The following is a 16593-nucleotide window of genomic DNA, read 5'->3' as shown; positions in this document are numbered from 1 at the left end:
GGATTTTTGATCTAGCGACACTGAAGGAACTGTGATATATTTTCAAATTCGGAAATGTGTGGCTTGGAGAGGAACTTGCAATGTGGTGATGCTCCCATGTATCTGCTAACCTTCTTCTTCTAGATGGAAGTGGTCATAGGTTGGGAAGAACTGTGGTATGTTCCAGAGTTTAAGACCTAGAAATTGTTGTCTAAGCGTCTAAGAGTCAATGCTGTGGAGTGGATTAAGCACTATGTTGATGTCATATGTACTTGGTGGAAAAACAAATTATTATTTTGAAGGAGTAAGACCCACCATTCAAATCCTCTTCAGTCTCTTGGCAAAAGGTGTGTGATTTAGATTATTTAATAAATTTATTTTAAAGTTTGAATTTTGAATTAGTGGCACGTAGATTTTGGTCTGTATGAGGCTGTTTAATGATTAACTTGCTAGTACTTCTAGAGTCAAGATTTCTTTTAAAACCAGAATGAGTGACGGAACCCTTGGATTGATGATGAGGGTTTGCCTGCATTGGAAGAGTTTTATGAGCATACAGTGCAAACATCGAAGTGCATTAGGCTGCCATCATTTTGAAGGATGGAGATTGATATTTTTCGCTTATGTGAAACCCTCGTTGCTTGGAAAGGTTTGAGTGGCAGTTTGCACAAGTCCTGGTTGAGGTTTACGTGCAAACAGTTCTCTTGGAGCAGGGAGTAAGTTCAGAAAAGTTAGCTTATTTCAGCGGGAGTAGTTTGAAAGTGCCAGACCAGAATTCTTTGATCAGAATTGTGAAAGGGTTATTTGAAGCTGAGAAAGTCTAGGCTCAGTTATATGAGTACTCAAGGAACTGTCAAGTCAAACCTGTAGATGATATAGAGAAGGGAATTCTCCTTGTGTTTGTAGTACTGTGACAGGGTTCTGTTGGGATAGATGGAATTTTGTACTGTACTTTTTAAAAATCTGTCAAATTATATTATACGTAAATAGCTTCGCTTACGCTATTCTCTTTCACATAATAAACCTATTGTTTAAACAAGATCTGCAGCACTGCAGGGTTGTGTTTCGATTAAAAAGAACATCTTATTAAATAAAATAAAATTTTTTAAATGATCTATCAAGCCAGATATTATTGTGGGATCTGACTTGTCCAGTGATAACATCATGGAGTCATAGCACTATGTAGCAATGTCCATCATGCCAGATATTATTGTGGGATCTGACTTGTCCAGTAATAACATCATGGAGTCATAGCACTATGTAGCAATGTCCATCATGCCAGTGAAATTGGGACATACAATAAATGAATCTTTTTTAAGAACCTGTTCTAGGTAGACTAGTCTGTGGGGTTTCTCTGCCATGCCAGAACAAGGAGGTCCTGTAGACTGCCAATCTAAAAACAGAATGCTGCCAGTAAACTTACTGCACGGTGACCAATGGTACAGACAGCCTCATACAACAAGTGGTCAGCAGCAGAGACCTGAAGATTCCTTCAGACACAGCATTAGGACTCAGGGACACAGCAACAGAACAAACTGAACATTCAAGAACCCTACAAAAGAAATCCAGGTGACAAGATTCAACAAGGCTGGAGAGCAATTGGACATGCGAGGCTGTGCAAATAATATAGAGATTCCGGGTGGACAAGGGAAACTGTTTCAAGGAAAGGAAGAACATAATTACAAGCTGAGAAAGTTGGAGTTTAAAGTTCCAGGACCAAAGCAGCAGAGGAATAACGGGAAACTCACAAATAGTAGGATTCATCCAGAGAAGCAGCAACAAATACGGGAATCCTCCACTTGACTAGTTAAGGCCAGGAATCCTTCATCTTAGCTGCAGAAGGTAGTGATTCCCCCATTTTAATTACAAGAAAGCAAGAAACACCTCCAGTAGTAGCAAAGGCAGTGACACAGCTATTACTGAACAATTAAAATCCTTCTAAGCAAGGAAAATAAAATCATCACAATGAGATAGGCTGGCATCAGAAATAGAATTACCATAGGGTCATAGAGACATACAGACCCTCTGGTCCAACTGGTCCATGCTGACCAAATATCCTAAATTAATCTAGTCTCATTTGCCAGCATTTGGCCCACATCCCTCTAAACCCTTCCTGTTCATATACCCATCCAGATGCCATTTAAATGTTGTATTTGTACCCGCCTCCATCACTTCTTCCAGCAGATAATTTCAGACACGGACCACCCTCTGGGTGAAAAAGTTGCCCCTTGAGTCCCTTTTAAATCTTTCCCCTCTCACCCTAAATCTATGCCCTTTAGGTTTGGGCTCTTCTACCCTAGGGAAAAGACCTTGACTGTTCACCCAATCCATGCCCCTCATGATTTTATAGAACTCTGTAGGGTCACCCCTTCGCCTCCAACGCTGCAGTGAAAATAGCCCCAGTCTTTGCAGCCTCTCCCCATAACTCAAACACTCCAACCCTAGCAACACCCTTGTAAATCTTTTCTGAACCCTATCAAGCTTCACAACATCTTTCCTATAGCAGGGAGCCCAGAATTGAACACAGTATTCCAAAAGTGGCCTAACCAATGTCCTCTACAGCCATAATAAAGGCAAACGTATCAAACACCTTCCTCACCACTCAGGAAGACATAATTTCAGAGATGGGCAAAATTGAACGCAAAATTGGACATCCTGGAGAAAATTACCAAGCTTCTAAACAGCTTAACAAGTAAATATACTCATGAACACAATGAGGAATACAGCAGATGTCATTATTATTCACCAAGGGCTAAATGAAACATCATAAATTCAAAGAGGTGCTGAAATGTCCAATCATTTTTAATTTCAGAACTAACAAGTCTTGCCCTTTCAAGAATTTTAACAGAAAATTTAAGCATCCAGGGAAATCCATGGACAAGTTAATAAATGATTGCTGCACATCAGTGGAAAACTAATGGTTTAAAATCAGATGATGAGGCAAAATTATTGTTGGAATTGCTGATGGTTCTTTATCAGATTTACTGCAGTCCAAAGAAGATTTGGCTCTAACAAAGGCCAATTAGATGGTGGGTGAAGCCCAAATCCAGAAACATACTCAATCTTAAAAAAAAATCAATTGTACCACAGGATATCAGCAGAATCTACCCAGATCTTAAGAGGTAGAAAACCACAACAGACACATGAAAGCAAATCAATACAGGAAGTAGGACAGACACCAGATACTAAAAGGTCCTCTTCAGTGCTAGAGAGCAAGGAAACCTCACAAGTAGTCTCAGAAATCTGTAACAATTGGCACATTTTCTGAAAGTAGCCCAAGTCAAATACAGTCACAAAAAAACAAGAAGTCAAATAACTACCCACACAAAAAGAGATTAATGAGGTCAAACAGTCTACAATAGAAGAAAAAAAAAGTGTTCTTAGGGAAAATACATGATCCAAATCTAGCCTTTCAGCATGGGGACATTTATATCACGAAAGATCTCGCTAATTTCAAACTTGACACGTGGGACAGGCGTCACTACATTATCTGATAGTGAACCATGGCTGAAAACACACTGTTCGCAGCTGGCAACAGTACAATGACAGTCCAGGAGATGTAGAACTTAAAATTTAACAAGTTATGCTTCAAGCAAGTCTCCAAAACAAGGGCCATCAGATAGTTGAGAACATATTCAGAATTCAGTCAATAATTCTCACTCAAGCATGAATTTAATCTCCTTATTCCAGGAAGAATCCTTAGAAATTGTGACAGAGGTCTTGGTAAGTAAGAAACAATCCTCAAATTGCAAGAAAAAAACTGAGTAAGTGAATGTGGTGGTTTCATCAACACTACAATCAGTGAGGCCAAATGAAAGCAACCAAGTGAAATCAACAAGTTAAAGAGTCTATAAAACAGATCTGACAGCAGAAGGAGGAATAAAAATCTCCTCACGTAAATTGAGGATACGACGTATATATATATTTTTAATTCACTCCTGGGATGTGGCTGGGCCAGCATTTATTGCTTGTCCCTAGTTGCCCTTAAGGTGGTGGTGGTGACCTACCTTCGTGAACCGCTACAGTCCACGTGCTGTAGGTTGACCCACAATGCCCTTAGGGAGGGAATTCCAGGCTTTTGACCCAGTGACACTGAAGGAACAGTGATATATTTCCAAATCAGGAGGGGAGTGGCTTGGAGGAAAACTTGCAGGGGGTGGTGTTCCCATGTATCAGCTGCCCTTGTCCTTCCAGATGGTAGTGGCCACGGGTTTGGAAGGTGCCATTTGCAACCCCATGGAAGCCACAACTGAGAGTGAATGACCAATACCAGAGATCTAGGATACTGTCTAGAAAAAAATATACCTTATTCGGAGATCCAGGATACCACCAAAAAGAAACTGTCTGTTTCAACAGGACAACTGTACTCCACCAAGGAAGTGCACAAGATCAAAGAAGGCCCTCTAGGTGTTACAATAGAGTCATTTCCTGTTTCATCAGGAAAGATGAAGGAAATCCAAGGGATTAAATGTCCTCCAGTTTACATGGACTTTCAGACTTCACACTATAAGCAGTATCTGCCACTTGAGCTCGTTGTATCTTCAACTGAGGTATCTCAGAGTGCAAAATAGCTTGACTACTCAAACAATTATGATGGATTTATGTTTGATGTCAGATGCTGAGGTGATTTTGAAGTCCCAAATTCAGCTCATCCAGTCAGGAAAAGTGTCAGCTGTCAACGGTCTTCAAACTAAAGACCTACTGATCTTCCACATTTAAAGAAAATGTAGGATAACATTACTGCAGATGCTGGAATCTGTACTGGAAACAACAAATGCTGGAAATCACAGTGGGTCAAGCAGCATCCATGGAGGAGACAGCAAGCTAACTTTGTGTCTAGATGACTCTTCAGAGCAGAGCATCTAGACTCAATATTAGCTTGCTCTCTCTCCATGGATGCTGCCTGACCCACTGTGTTTTCTTTGAAGAGAATGTGTTCTGGAAGAATAGTGAAACCACCAGATAGTCTGCAACTGTGAAGTAAAGGACCTGGGGATTTGAGGGGTGGAAGGAAACATAGTTATAATGTAAATAACAGGAAGAAAACCTTGGGTGGCAGGGGGGGTGGGGCAAGTGTTACACAGGGGTTTGAGGGTCTGTAAAAAAAAGGGTCACCTTGAGGAGTGCCTTAAATATCACACACTATGACGACATCATACAGATGTGATGGGAGAACAGGTTATCGACCTGAAGATGTAAGATTAACCAGCCATCTTGGTGCTCCTTAAAATCTCTATAACAATGCCGATCACATCAGTGGAACTTGTACCTAGTTACTAACATGCAATGAGCAACATCTTGTTTATCTCACCAGATCAAGTGAACCCTATGGATCCCTGTCCTAAGAGAGGATGGTGGCAGTGAACCTATCTCATGGTAAGTGAAAGCACGGTCAGCCTCATACAGGGTGGGCTGCTCATCCAATCAGATGTAGAAGGCATGGCTGCCAATGTTAAACCAATAACGATTGGGCAAGTGCAAGGGAGGGCGGCACGGTGGCTCAGCAGTTAGCTCTGCTGTCTCACAGCGCCAGGGACCTGGTTTCAATACCAGCCTCAGGCAACCATTTATGTGAAGTTTGCACATTCTCCCCACGCATGTGCGAGTTTCCTCCGAGTGTTCTGGTTTCCTCCCACGTCCGAAGATGTGCAGGTTAGGTAGCTTGGCCATGCTAAATTGCCCACTGTGTCTAGGGATGTGTAGGCTAGGTGGATTGGCTATGGGAAATGTAGGATTACACGGATGGGGTGGGTCTGGGTGGGATGCTCTTCAGAAGGGTGGTGTGGAATCAATGGGCTGAATGGCGTGCTTCCACACTGTAGATTCTATGAGGTCTGAATTGGAAGACCATGGAAGTCAGAAACAGCAACTCAAAATTAGGACGAACATAGAACCCGAAAAAAAAAAATTAACTGAAATGTACAAGTTCACTGAACAAGGCTGCGGGGAGGGTGGTCACAGGGCACTAGCAACATGGATGCTCCTCAGAGAGGATGTAAGGAATATTACGCAGTCAGTGCACCCAGAAGGAACAGAAGCAGCTTCATGCAGGACCCTGCACCCCCGTAGAGAATGGGACTGCACTCAGCTGTGCTGCATTCTTCTGCAGGGGTAAGTTTGAAAACTAGTACATAAATTAAACGAGGGAAGAGAACATAGCTCTTGAGAGATGGATACTTACAGACATGCAGGAAATTTGTGTCTATTGGATGACATGTAGCTGTAATGATTGTAACAGGCTCATAGAATGAGTTCCCTGATGGGACCAGGTTAACAGCCCCAGTCAGGGAGCCCTGGCTGACAGATAGGAACAGGACTGTCAGAGATTCTGTTCACTCACAATTGGCTCTAAGGAGGCCGGACCAGTGTCATGTACTATGTATGTGTAAATAAAGGATGACTTGGTGAGGGGATACTTGCCTCTGTGGAGTTATTTTAATAGTTATAGGCTCTGAATCACAACTGCGTTATTCCAATTATTAAAGATACAGACATATGAAAAAGGATGTTCTCCAGTAAGTCAGACATCTAGTAATCAGCTCACCGGAGGTAATCTGAGGACAAGGTTCAAATCGCAACACTGCTGAATCAAAATTTTCGATCAAAATTTCTATGCTAGTTCAAGAGTTCCCCATTTACATTCAGCGCAAATCAAGAAATGAAAGACCCAGGAGCTGTGCTTTGGAGATGTACAAATTGGCCTCACTTCACCCCTTTCTCATCCTTAATATTCCCGCCTCTCTTCACAACGGTGCTGACTCTGGCTGGGATACACTTCCACAGGTGCCAAGAGACATCTGGGATCTCCTGCCAAGTGGCCAACCTTCACTCAAGAGCCGAGACAGCAGGTGCCAGTAAACTCTTAACCACAGACTGTACCACTCAGTGTCGTTGGTTAGTAAGGAGGTGGGAAACTCTGGAAAGGTTTCTGTTCCCACACTGCAGGTACACAGGCGAGATGTAGTTCTCAAAAAAGCAAGCAGAATGAAAATCAGTGAATGAAGATTACAAAAACGGGATTATCCCTATTAGGAAGGGAAATACCAAAGTAATGACGTACTAAATTGATGCAAGAGGTTTTTTTTTCAATTATTTGTAAATTAGAAGTTCTGACTGCAGCATCTAATTGGAGGAGACTGTACAGACATGTTTTAGAATTCATACCCATATCCATTTTCATGTGCGAATTATATCTAAGTTCTTAACTAATGATGAAAGGAGAGGTTGCTCTAATCAAGGGAGAAATGATGGCAGCAATATAGCCAAAGTGATCAAAATATTTGAGAAAAACCTTTACGCTCATTAGAAGTTATATCATATTTTTAAAAAGGGGCTGGTAGGAGGACAGGAAATGCTTGCTGTTTGAGAGGTACAAACGTTGTAACATTTTGTAAAGCAGACAGAAATGCTCAGGTGTCAAATTTTGTACTGCAACGACTCACTTTCACACTGGGTTATGAGTGCCAGCACTTAAGCCCAGGAAATTAACTCTTCTAAACAGTTAGACCTATAAAGTAGTTCTGTTAAATTTGACAGCACTTGGCAAAAGTGAGAGTGTGCTGGCGCAAGGGTGGGATTGTGCTCGCTACAAGCAATGTAGAGGGTAAGGGTGTAGATACAGGTTTAGTAAGGTGGTGGTACAAACGGGCATATGCAAATTTGGGGAAAGGGTGCATGGGTTGTTCAGGTTTAGTTATTGTTCGGTGCAAGATATTAAGATTTACAAATGTGAGTGTAACTTTTGGTACCCATGATCCCATGATGGTGATGATAAAAGTGTAGATGTGTATTTGGTACAATGATGGAGGTGGCATACCTGTGGGGCTATGTAGTACGAGAGATTGGGGTAGGAGACTCAAGGGTATACGTGTGAATCAAAGACTGGTGTGGGAGATGTAGGTTCCAGTTCATTGAGCACCTATCAGTGCTTTAGAAAGTGTGTTCGATAGCAATGGGACGGTGAACCTGAACCAGGCTGGAGTCAATGTTTTTGCCAACCACATCGCTAGGGGAGTAGAGAGAATTATAATCCGAATAATGGAGGCAAGGCATCATACTTTGGAAGATGCGGCAAATCAATGTAGGTTCAAGCCCAACAGGGAAAGATATTAAGATGGGAAATGACAGAAATGATAGAATGGATTAGAAAGCACAAATCTAAAAGTCACCAATAAATAAGACTAGAATTTACAGAAAAAAAAGAATAAAAGTATAAAACTAAAAGGTTCTTGTATTGAATGCATGCAAATTGGATGCAAAATGAATAAACTGACAGGACAGATAGAAGTAAATACGATCTGGGAGTCATTACAGAAACAGCTGCAGGATGGTACTGATTTGAATTTGAATCTTGAAGAGTACAGGACATTTAAGAATGATAGAAAAGTAGAAAAAGGTGGAGGTGTGGCTCTGTTAAGTAATGATGGTATTACAAAATAGAAAGGGATGATCCAAGTTCAGGAAACCAAGATATGGAAACAATTTTGCTAAAAACAAGAATTGATGAAGGCAAGACAGATGTTGTGAAAATGGTGCACTGGTCCCCTAACAGTAAGCAGATGGTAGGATGGAATATAAATGCAGAAATAATGAGAACTTGTCAGAAAGACAGAGATAATCATGCGAGATTTTAATCTACACATAGGCTGGAAAGGTCAGATGGGCAAAGGTAATCTAGATGAGGATTTCATGAATGTTCTCAGATAGTTTCTTAGAGTAGCATGTTCTGGAGCTGATCAGAGAGTATGCTGTCCTAAACCTGGTGTTGTACAGGGAAATAGGATTAATGAATAATCTGATTGTGAAGGTGTCCCTTGGTACTACAATTGAATTTTAATTCGTAATGAGGGAGAGGGGAACACTTATTTAAAATTTAAATAAGGGCATGGAATTAGAGCTGGCTAGAGTGAGTTAGCAAATTAAGTAACAGGATAGATCAATGGTGATGCAATGAAAGATATTTAGGGGGAAGAATGTGTCAGAATTCAGAGTGTAGATACATTTCAAGTAAGAAAAATTCCATGAGATGGATCTATCATCCGTGGTTAGCTAGAAATGTTAAGGATAGGTTCAAACTACAGAAGTCCTGTGTCAAAATCCTGGAATTGTAGGTCAACTTACAGCACATAGACAGTAGTAGTTCAAGAAGGCAGCTCACCATCATCTTCTCAAGGGCAACTGGAGACGGACAATAAATGTTGGCCAGCCAGTGACGTTCACATCCCGTGAGTGAATAAACAGAAAAATCACTTCGTTGTGCAAAGACAGGTGGCAGAATATAAAGAAAACCGAAGAAAAATGAAAAAAAAAATTAAGGAGGGAAAAATTATATATGAAAGACAGCTGGCCAGAAATATGAAAACAGATAGGAAGAGTTTTGATCCATATTTAACATGAAAAAGTGTAAGCAAAGTGAGCATTGGTCCTAAAGAGAGAGAGACTGGACAATTAATAAATCGAAAATTAGGAAATGACGGCTGAATTGAAAAGGTATTTTGCATCAGTCTTCACTACAGAGGATATAAATGATATACCAGAAGCAGTAATAAATCAGAACATGGAAAGGAGAAAGGAACAGAAGAAAATTACAATCACCAGAGAAGTGGCACTGAGTAAATTGTTTGAGCTACAGATTTACAAGTACCCAGGTCCAGAGGGATTTCATGCTCACATCTTAAAAGTCAATGGTGAGATGGTTCATGCATTGGCTTTAATTTTCCAAAACTCCCTGGATTCAGATACAACCCATTTGATAGGAGAGAGTGAATGTAACCCCTTTAAGGGAAAGGAGTCAAGAAGTGGAAATGTACAAACCATCTATCAGAGAAAATATTAGAAGCTATTATCAAAGAAGTTCTGGCAGAGGAACCAGATAACTTTATGGTAATCAGGCAGAGTCAACATGGCTTTGCAAAAGGGAAATCATGTTTAACTAATCTACTGGAGTTGTTTGAATAGGTAATGTGTGCTGTGGATAACGCAAAATGGATGCTTCATCTATGTCTTCCGTAAATCTAGTCTACATAGATTTCCGGGAGACATTTGGTAAGGTGCCTCATCAAAGGTTATTGCAGACATTTAAAGCTCATGGAGTCAGGGGTATTATATTGGCATGGTTAGAAGACTGGTGGCTAGCAGGAAGCGGAGGGTAGGCTTAAATGGGTCTTTTTTGGGATGGCAAGACAATGAGTGGTGCACCACTGGAGTCATCGCTGGTGCCTCAACTGTTTGCAGTTTATATAAATTACTTAAGAGAAGGGACGGAAGGTACTATAGCTAAATGTGCTGAAAAGTAGGAAAGTAATTTGTGAAAACGACAAAAGGCAATGAAAAAACATACATATAAAGTGTGTGCAAAAGTGTGATGAAGCATAATGTGGGAAAATGTGAAATTATTTGTTTTGGCAGCAAAAACTGAAAAAAGAGAAGATATTATCTAAATAGTGAGAGATTACAGAACTGGAATGTAGAGGGAACAATGCGTCATTTTTCACAAATCAAAGGTTAGTGTGCAGTTACAGCAAGTAATTAGGGAAGCCAATAGAATACAATTCATCACAAAAGGAATTGAATATAAAAATAGTGAGTTATATTTCAGTTACACTGTGCATGGGTGAGGCCACATCTGGAACACTGTGCACAGCATTGGTTACCTTATTAAAGGAAGGAGGAGTTGGGAGAATGCTTATTATACTAATGCCTAGAGTGAGACACTTGTGGGGAAAGAAGAAATATTGAACAGGATGGGCTTAAATGCACAGTGGTTTAGAAGGGCAAGAGATAACTTAACGGAAATATACAAAATCCTAAGGAATCTTGACAGGATATATGTAGAGAGGCTGATTTCTCTTGTGGGAGAATTTAGAGCTAGGGGTCACTTTTATAATCCAGGAATCATCCATTTAAAACATCTATTAGGCAATTTTTGTTTTCCTCAGTCTCAACTCTGGGAAAGACTCCATGAAAAAGATGATAGAAGCACAGTCCTTGACAATTTTGAAAGCAAAAATGGATTGATTCTTGTTAAGCAAGGGGGTGAAAAGTGATTGGCAGTTGGGTGGAAATGCAGATTTGAGGTTACATCGTTATGCAGTGATACTACTGAATGGCAGAACAGGCTGAATGGCCTATCCCTGCTCCCAATTCATATGTCCCTGCCTCAGAGGGAGAAAATCTAGGTATAGAGCTACCCTGGAACTTGTTGGCCACATCAGGAGCATCCATGACAAGGCCAAACAGATTCAGGTTCTTCTAACCATTCCCGCAGACCAAAGGTAAGCAGCAAGAGAGAGCCATGTTTCTGGTCAACCATACTCAGAGTGGAGTGCTGCTCATCGTTCAATAACTACTTGCCTTTCCCAACTAGGAGAGAGCTGCCCATAAACCTTACAAAATTTGGTAAACCATGGACAGACATATAGAACGCTTATAAATGTGTACAATTGTTACACAGAACACAGACAGTACGTGGCTTGATGTGTTTATGGGACAACTATTTGCAATGTTACATTTCTAAATGTATACTGGATGCTTTTAAAGGGGATGCCACTACAAGGTATGGAAATAGATGTGATTTGGTGAAGATGGAAAGGCATGGGTCTATATTTGGTAAACATGACAGGGAGAGGTACAGCTGTTGGCTAATATTTGGCACAAGGGTTTAAAATAGTACAAATGTAGGAGTATTTTTCATTCATGTGCCGCATGGTACAGGTGTGGAACAAGAAGTGGAATGGCACACATGCACAGGTTTATCCGATACACGAGAGAGATGGAGCAAGCAGTGTGCGCAAGGTGGTACAAGAGCTCAGGGTATGCCTGTACGTCAGTACAAATGACAAACATGGAAGAACTATTGCTGCATATTCGGTATAAAGTCTTGGGACAGTTCAGTGGTGCAGTTGTGGTTGTACAACTGCTAGAGACAGCACAGCTGTCGAATTGCACTTGTTGCAAATGGCAAGGCAAGTACTGGAGAGTATTTGTTGCCGGTGAGAGAGAAGGTACAGGTCTGGGTACTGGGTTACAGGCAATGAAGGAGGCCTGCGTACAGGGGTGCTCAGCTGGCTATGGGCGATGGAAAAGATACAAGTGCACGCGGCTGGTTATGGGTGACGGGCAAGCTACAGGTGCATGCGGCTGCTTACAGGTGACAGGGATGGTACAGGTGTATGCGGCTGGTTACAGATGGCGGGGAAGGTACAGGTGTATGCAGCTGGTTACGATGACAGGAAGGTACAGGTGACGGAGAAGGTACAGGTGTATGCGGCTGGTTATGGGTGGCGGGGAAGGTATGGGCATATGCAGCTGGTTACGATGATGGGAAAGTACAGGTGACAAGGAAGCTACAGGTGACAGGGAAGCTACAGTGTATTTGACTGGTTGCAGGTGGAGGGGAAGGTACAGGTGTATGCAGCTGGTTACAATGATGGGAAAGTACAGGTGACAGGGAAGGTACAAGGGTATGTGACGGAGAAGGTACAGGTGCGAGCAGCTGGTTATGGCTGGCGGGGAAGGTACGGTGACGGGGAAGGAGCAGGCATATGCGGTGGGTTATGGTGACAGGGAAGGTACAGGTGACAGGGAAGACAAGGTGTTTGCACTGGTTACGGGTGGCGGGCGAAGGGACAGGCGTATGCGGCGGGTTACGGGTGAGGGCGAAGGGACAGGCGTATGTGGCTGGTTACGGGTGAGGGCGAAGGGACAGGCGTATGCGGCTGGTTACGGGTGAGGGCGAAGGGACAGGCGTATGCGGCTGGTTACGGGTGATGGGGTAGGTGCAGATGTATGCAGATTCTTGCAGGTGATGGAGAAGTTACAGGTGTATGCGACTAGTTCGGGGCGACAGGGAAGGTACAGGTGTATGCAGCTGTTTACAGGTAAAGGGGAAGATACAGGTGACGGGGATGGTAAAGGTGTGTGCATCTGGTTACAGGTGGACTGTGATGGTGCAGTTCTGTGTGGCTGGTTACAGGTAACAGGGATGGTACAGGTGTTGGAGAAGGTATAGGTGATGTTTGTGGTGCTGGGTGTTTCGACAAGTTGTAGGTCAGGAGGGACAAACGATGCAGAGACAGTTTCTCTGTAGTCAGAGCTTCCCCCAGTGCGATGGATGAGTAAATAAAGGTGGTGTGTGTGTGAGTGTGGTTGGTGCGGATTTGGTTACAAGCGCTCTGTTAGAAGTTTAGCCCCTGTCCTTACCTGCCACTACCGCCGGGTTATTCTGACCTCCCTCCGGCTTCAGCCACATGTCGGCAGTGAAAGGTCCCCGGGGCATCTTGAGCTCCCGCCGCGGCTTCAGGCGCTCCTTGCCCCCGGAGAGGTAGAGGACGGTACCGGCCTGGGGTTCACATGCTGCCGCTCCGGAGCCCCGGGCAGGGCGCCTGCAGCCTCCGGGGGTCGAGCCGGTATCTCCGGCGCCGTACCCTCCCCGGAGCTGCCCGTGCTCCATAGCCCACGGTGGGGACGGGTTCCAAGGAGCTGCCCGCTGTCCGTCTCCCGCTACCACCAGCTCCTGCTCCTGCTGCCATCGCCGTTTCCGCCGGCTCCTGCCTCCTCTCTCCGCCATCCAGCAGCGCTCTTCCCCGGGACCGCTCCGCCGCCTCTCTGCCTGGGACACCAGCGCTCGCTTGTAGCGCCAGTGCGGGCTGGCCCGCACCGGGCAGAGTGGCCAGAGCTCCAGCAAGATACTGAGGACAAGTAGCAGTCTGAGAAACGGCATGGCGAGTGAACCACACACCCAACTCCTGAGGTGGGGGGGTGCAGAGAAACCCCAGGTAAATGACAACCAGATAAAACTTTCGAAAAATAAAACTTCCAAAAGAAATTGTCCCTTAAAATAAATTGCAGTTTGAATTTTCTGAATGTTAAACTCGCCCTTGCCGGAGAACAGAACTCTCACTGTTTGAGTAATGTGCACATTGCTGCATTTGCAATGCCAAACAGTGAACAGGTCCTGTTGTTTGCTGTCCCTCTCATTCCCAGTATTGCTCTCCCTAGTGCAGGTTCGCCTCTTTTTATACCGTGTCCTGTCCTCCCAATTCTCTGCATTCTGCACCCTGAACGCGGCTATTCCCCCTCCCACCCCCTTTATACATCTCCTTGGCATCTCTACACAACTGCCCTTCATTGTTTCAGCGAGGTTTTGTGTTTTTTTTAAAAAAAGAGGCGAGGGGAGGGGGAGGCTGGTGGTCGGCTTGTATCTCTTCATAAAACATCATGTGATCCGTGAGGGAAAAGTAAGGGCAGAGGAGGGTGGGAGATGCCGGTCAAATTGTAAACAGCGACAGACTGAGATTCAACTTGGTGCAACAGAGAGGGGGGCGGGGGTTAACAAACAGTCTCTATAATCCCGATTGCTAGACCTCTCTTGCATTGCACAGCTCCCCTCACATGCCCTCCCCAGATAAGTTTGCCTGGAAAGGGACCGGCTCACCGAGTTGTCACCAGTACCCCCAACTCCACACCACCCCCCCCCCCCCCCCCGCCCCGCCACACACACACACGCACCCCCACAACATTATCTCTACCCCACCCCCTTGACCCGGGGCTCGCTTATGGGGCAATTACGTTCACCGTTTTCAACTTTGAATCAGTTCTCTCCACCCACAGCGACCGGAGGGTGGTGGGGTAGTGGGGTAGGGGGGGGTGGGATTTCAAGTAACAGAGACCGGCGATAGCTACACCCTCACAGGCAATATAGTCACCAATATCAAAACACACACACACACATAGATACTGCTCAATCGTGTGTATGTATATAGATACACCAGCTGACAAAATACACACTGATACATTTACAGAGCTGTAGGTACACCTCATAGTATGGACACATTTAGATACATATAAACATTGTATTCCGCGCGGATACAATGAGACCAGACGCCTCGTGATGTATGTGTGTTCACAATCGTCTGGCACTGGATCCTGTTAAACCAATGGGGCTGTAGTAAACAGATACCCACCTGCCTTGCCCCCTGGAATAAGGTGTGAGTTTCACCAAGATCATCATTTCTCCTCAATCCCCCCCTCCCCGGCTTTCACTTCAGCACCGTCTGCTTGTTTTTGTTTTCAAAACAATTGCCGACTCCGTTTTGTTAATATATTTGATTTTTGTTTTGTTTTGGAAGTCAGGATTGTTGGTCAGGATTGTGTCTTTGGTGGGGGTGGGGGTGGTGTTGGTGTCGGAGGCAGTGAATTGAAAGGTCGCGCTCTCTCTCAGGCGGCAGCGGGTCGCCTTTAAAACGGGAGCTGAGACCACAGCAGCAGCACATCTTTGGCGATCAGAGCAGAATGGATTGGCAGCCAGTGCCGTGGTCTGGGGGGCCCCTTCTGGGTACGAGCTGCCCGCAGTGGGAGGCGGTAACGCGGCCCGGATTGAACTTGGACACTGTTCCTGCCTTCTGGGTTTCGGAGTTACAGACAAACAATGTGGGAACTTGAGCATTCCCAGCCGCGGGGCTGTGGTGGTTTTTGCTCCAGGCGTCTGCCCTCAGAAACTGAACTTCAGAGGGGGTTTGGGGGGTGGGGGTGGAGAGAGAAATAAATAAGTCAGCAGCCAGATTCAACACCGCTCCTATAACCGTTAAGAAAGCAAGTGCAATTGCTGTTGAAGATCTGCTGAATTATTGGCCCAGGATTCGGGTTCCCAGCACTTCCTGAGTGACTGCGAGGTTTCAAGCGCCTTTGGCTGAGGTAGGGGGTCCGGAGGCACTGGAGTTGCGCTTGGAGATTTGACAACCAGAAGTTACTTGCAGCACCTGAGAGTTTAGAGCAACTGGAGGTGAGCTCACTGAATATTAACAAAACTATCAGAGGAACTGGTCAAGGGAGATGCAAAAGATCTGGCCCACCGTCCCACAATAAGGAGTGAGGACTGAGATGAGGAGGATGGTGAAACATTCAGACTGTGCTGAATCTTTGCAATTCTTTATCCCTAGAGGTTCAGTCAGTGAGCATGTTCCAATCAGTGATTGATAGGTTTCTACATTTTAAGGATCTCAAGGGATAAGATGGTCAAATGGTGTTGAATTAGATGACCAGTCATGATCTAATGTAATAGCAGAGCAGGCTCAAGGAGCCAAATAGCCTACTTGTATTGTGTGTAACGGTTATCTGCACTCTTGGGGTGCGTGTGTTACTGAGTTTGTCCCAAAATTAGCAATCCATATCACCTTCAGATGGGCAGCACATCATAGCCACTGTGAGAGCTGAAAAGCAGGCTGCAATGGAGTATCGTTTCCCAGTTCCTCGATTTGGAGAGGGGAAAAGAGCTGGAAGGAGAGCCAGGTGCTATTTTCAACACAGTGAGGCCAGATGTGAACTAATGCATCTTGACACAGCTACATCCTGTAGCCAAGTGTGAACATTTCACCAGCAGGGAGAAGATTACAGTGCAATTTAATTGAGGTGTTTCAAATCACCAATGCAAATGGATGGAAACTTGACAGTTCCAGTCATGGACGAGGGTTGAAGCATGAAGGAGCATGATATTTGATAAAATTACAGAGGACAGGAGAGAATCTTTCTAAATGGAAGATGAAAAGGCTCTGAAACCCACTGCTAGAGCCAGTGTGTGAAGCAGAAGCTATGTCAACATCTGCAAATTAGGTTAGATGG

General features: G+C 44.1%; 1 protein-coding gene across 1 annotated transcript in view; it reads right to left on the bottom strand.

The window, feature by feature from the left end:
• Positions 1–13696, bottom strand: part of LOC109930284 (pappalysin-2) — a 340597-nt gene extending 326901 nt beyond the window's left edge. The window contains exon 1 of the mRNA XM_048602074.1: positions 13177–13696. Coding sequence (XP_048458031.1) covers positions 13177–13696 — 520 coding nt within the window. The remainder of the gene's footprint in view (positions 1–13176) is intronic.
• Between the last annotated feature and the right edge of the window lie 2897 nt (positions 13697–16593).

Source organism: Rhincodon typus, chromosome 10 (assembly GCF_021869965.1).
Source record: "Rhincodon typus isolate 14 chromosome 10, sRhiTyp1.1, whole genome shotgun sequence".
NCBI classification, from domain to species: Eukaryota; Metazoa; Chordata; class Chondrichthyes; order Orectolobiformes; family Rhincodontidae; genus Rhincodon; species Rhincodon typus.
This window is presented reverse-complemented; position numbering and strand designations above follow the sequence as displayed.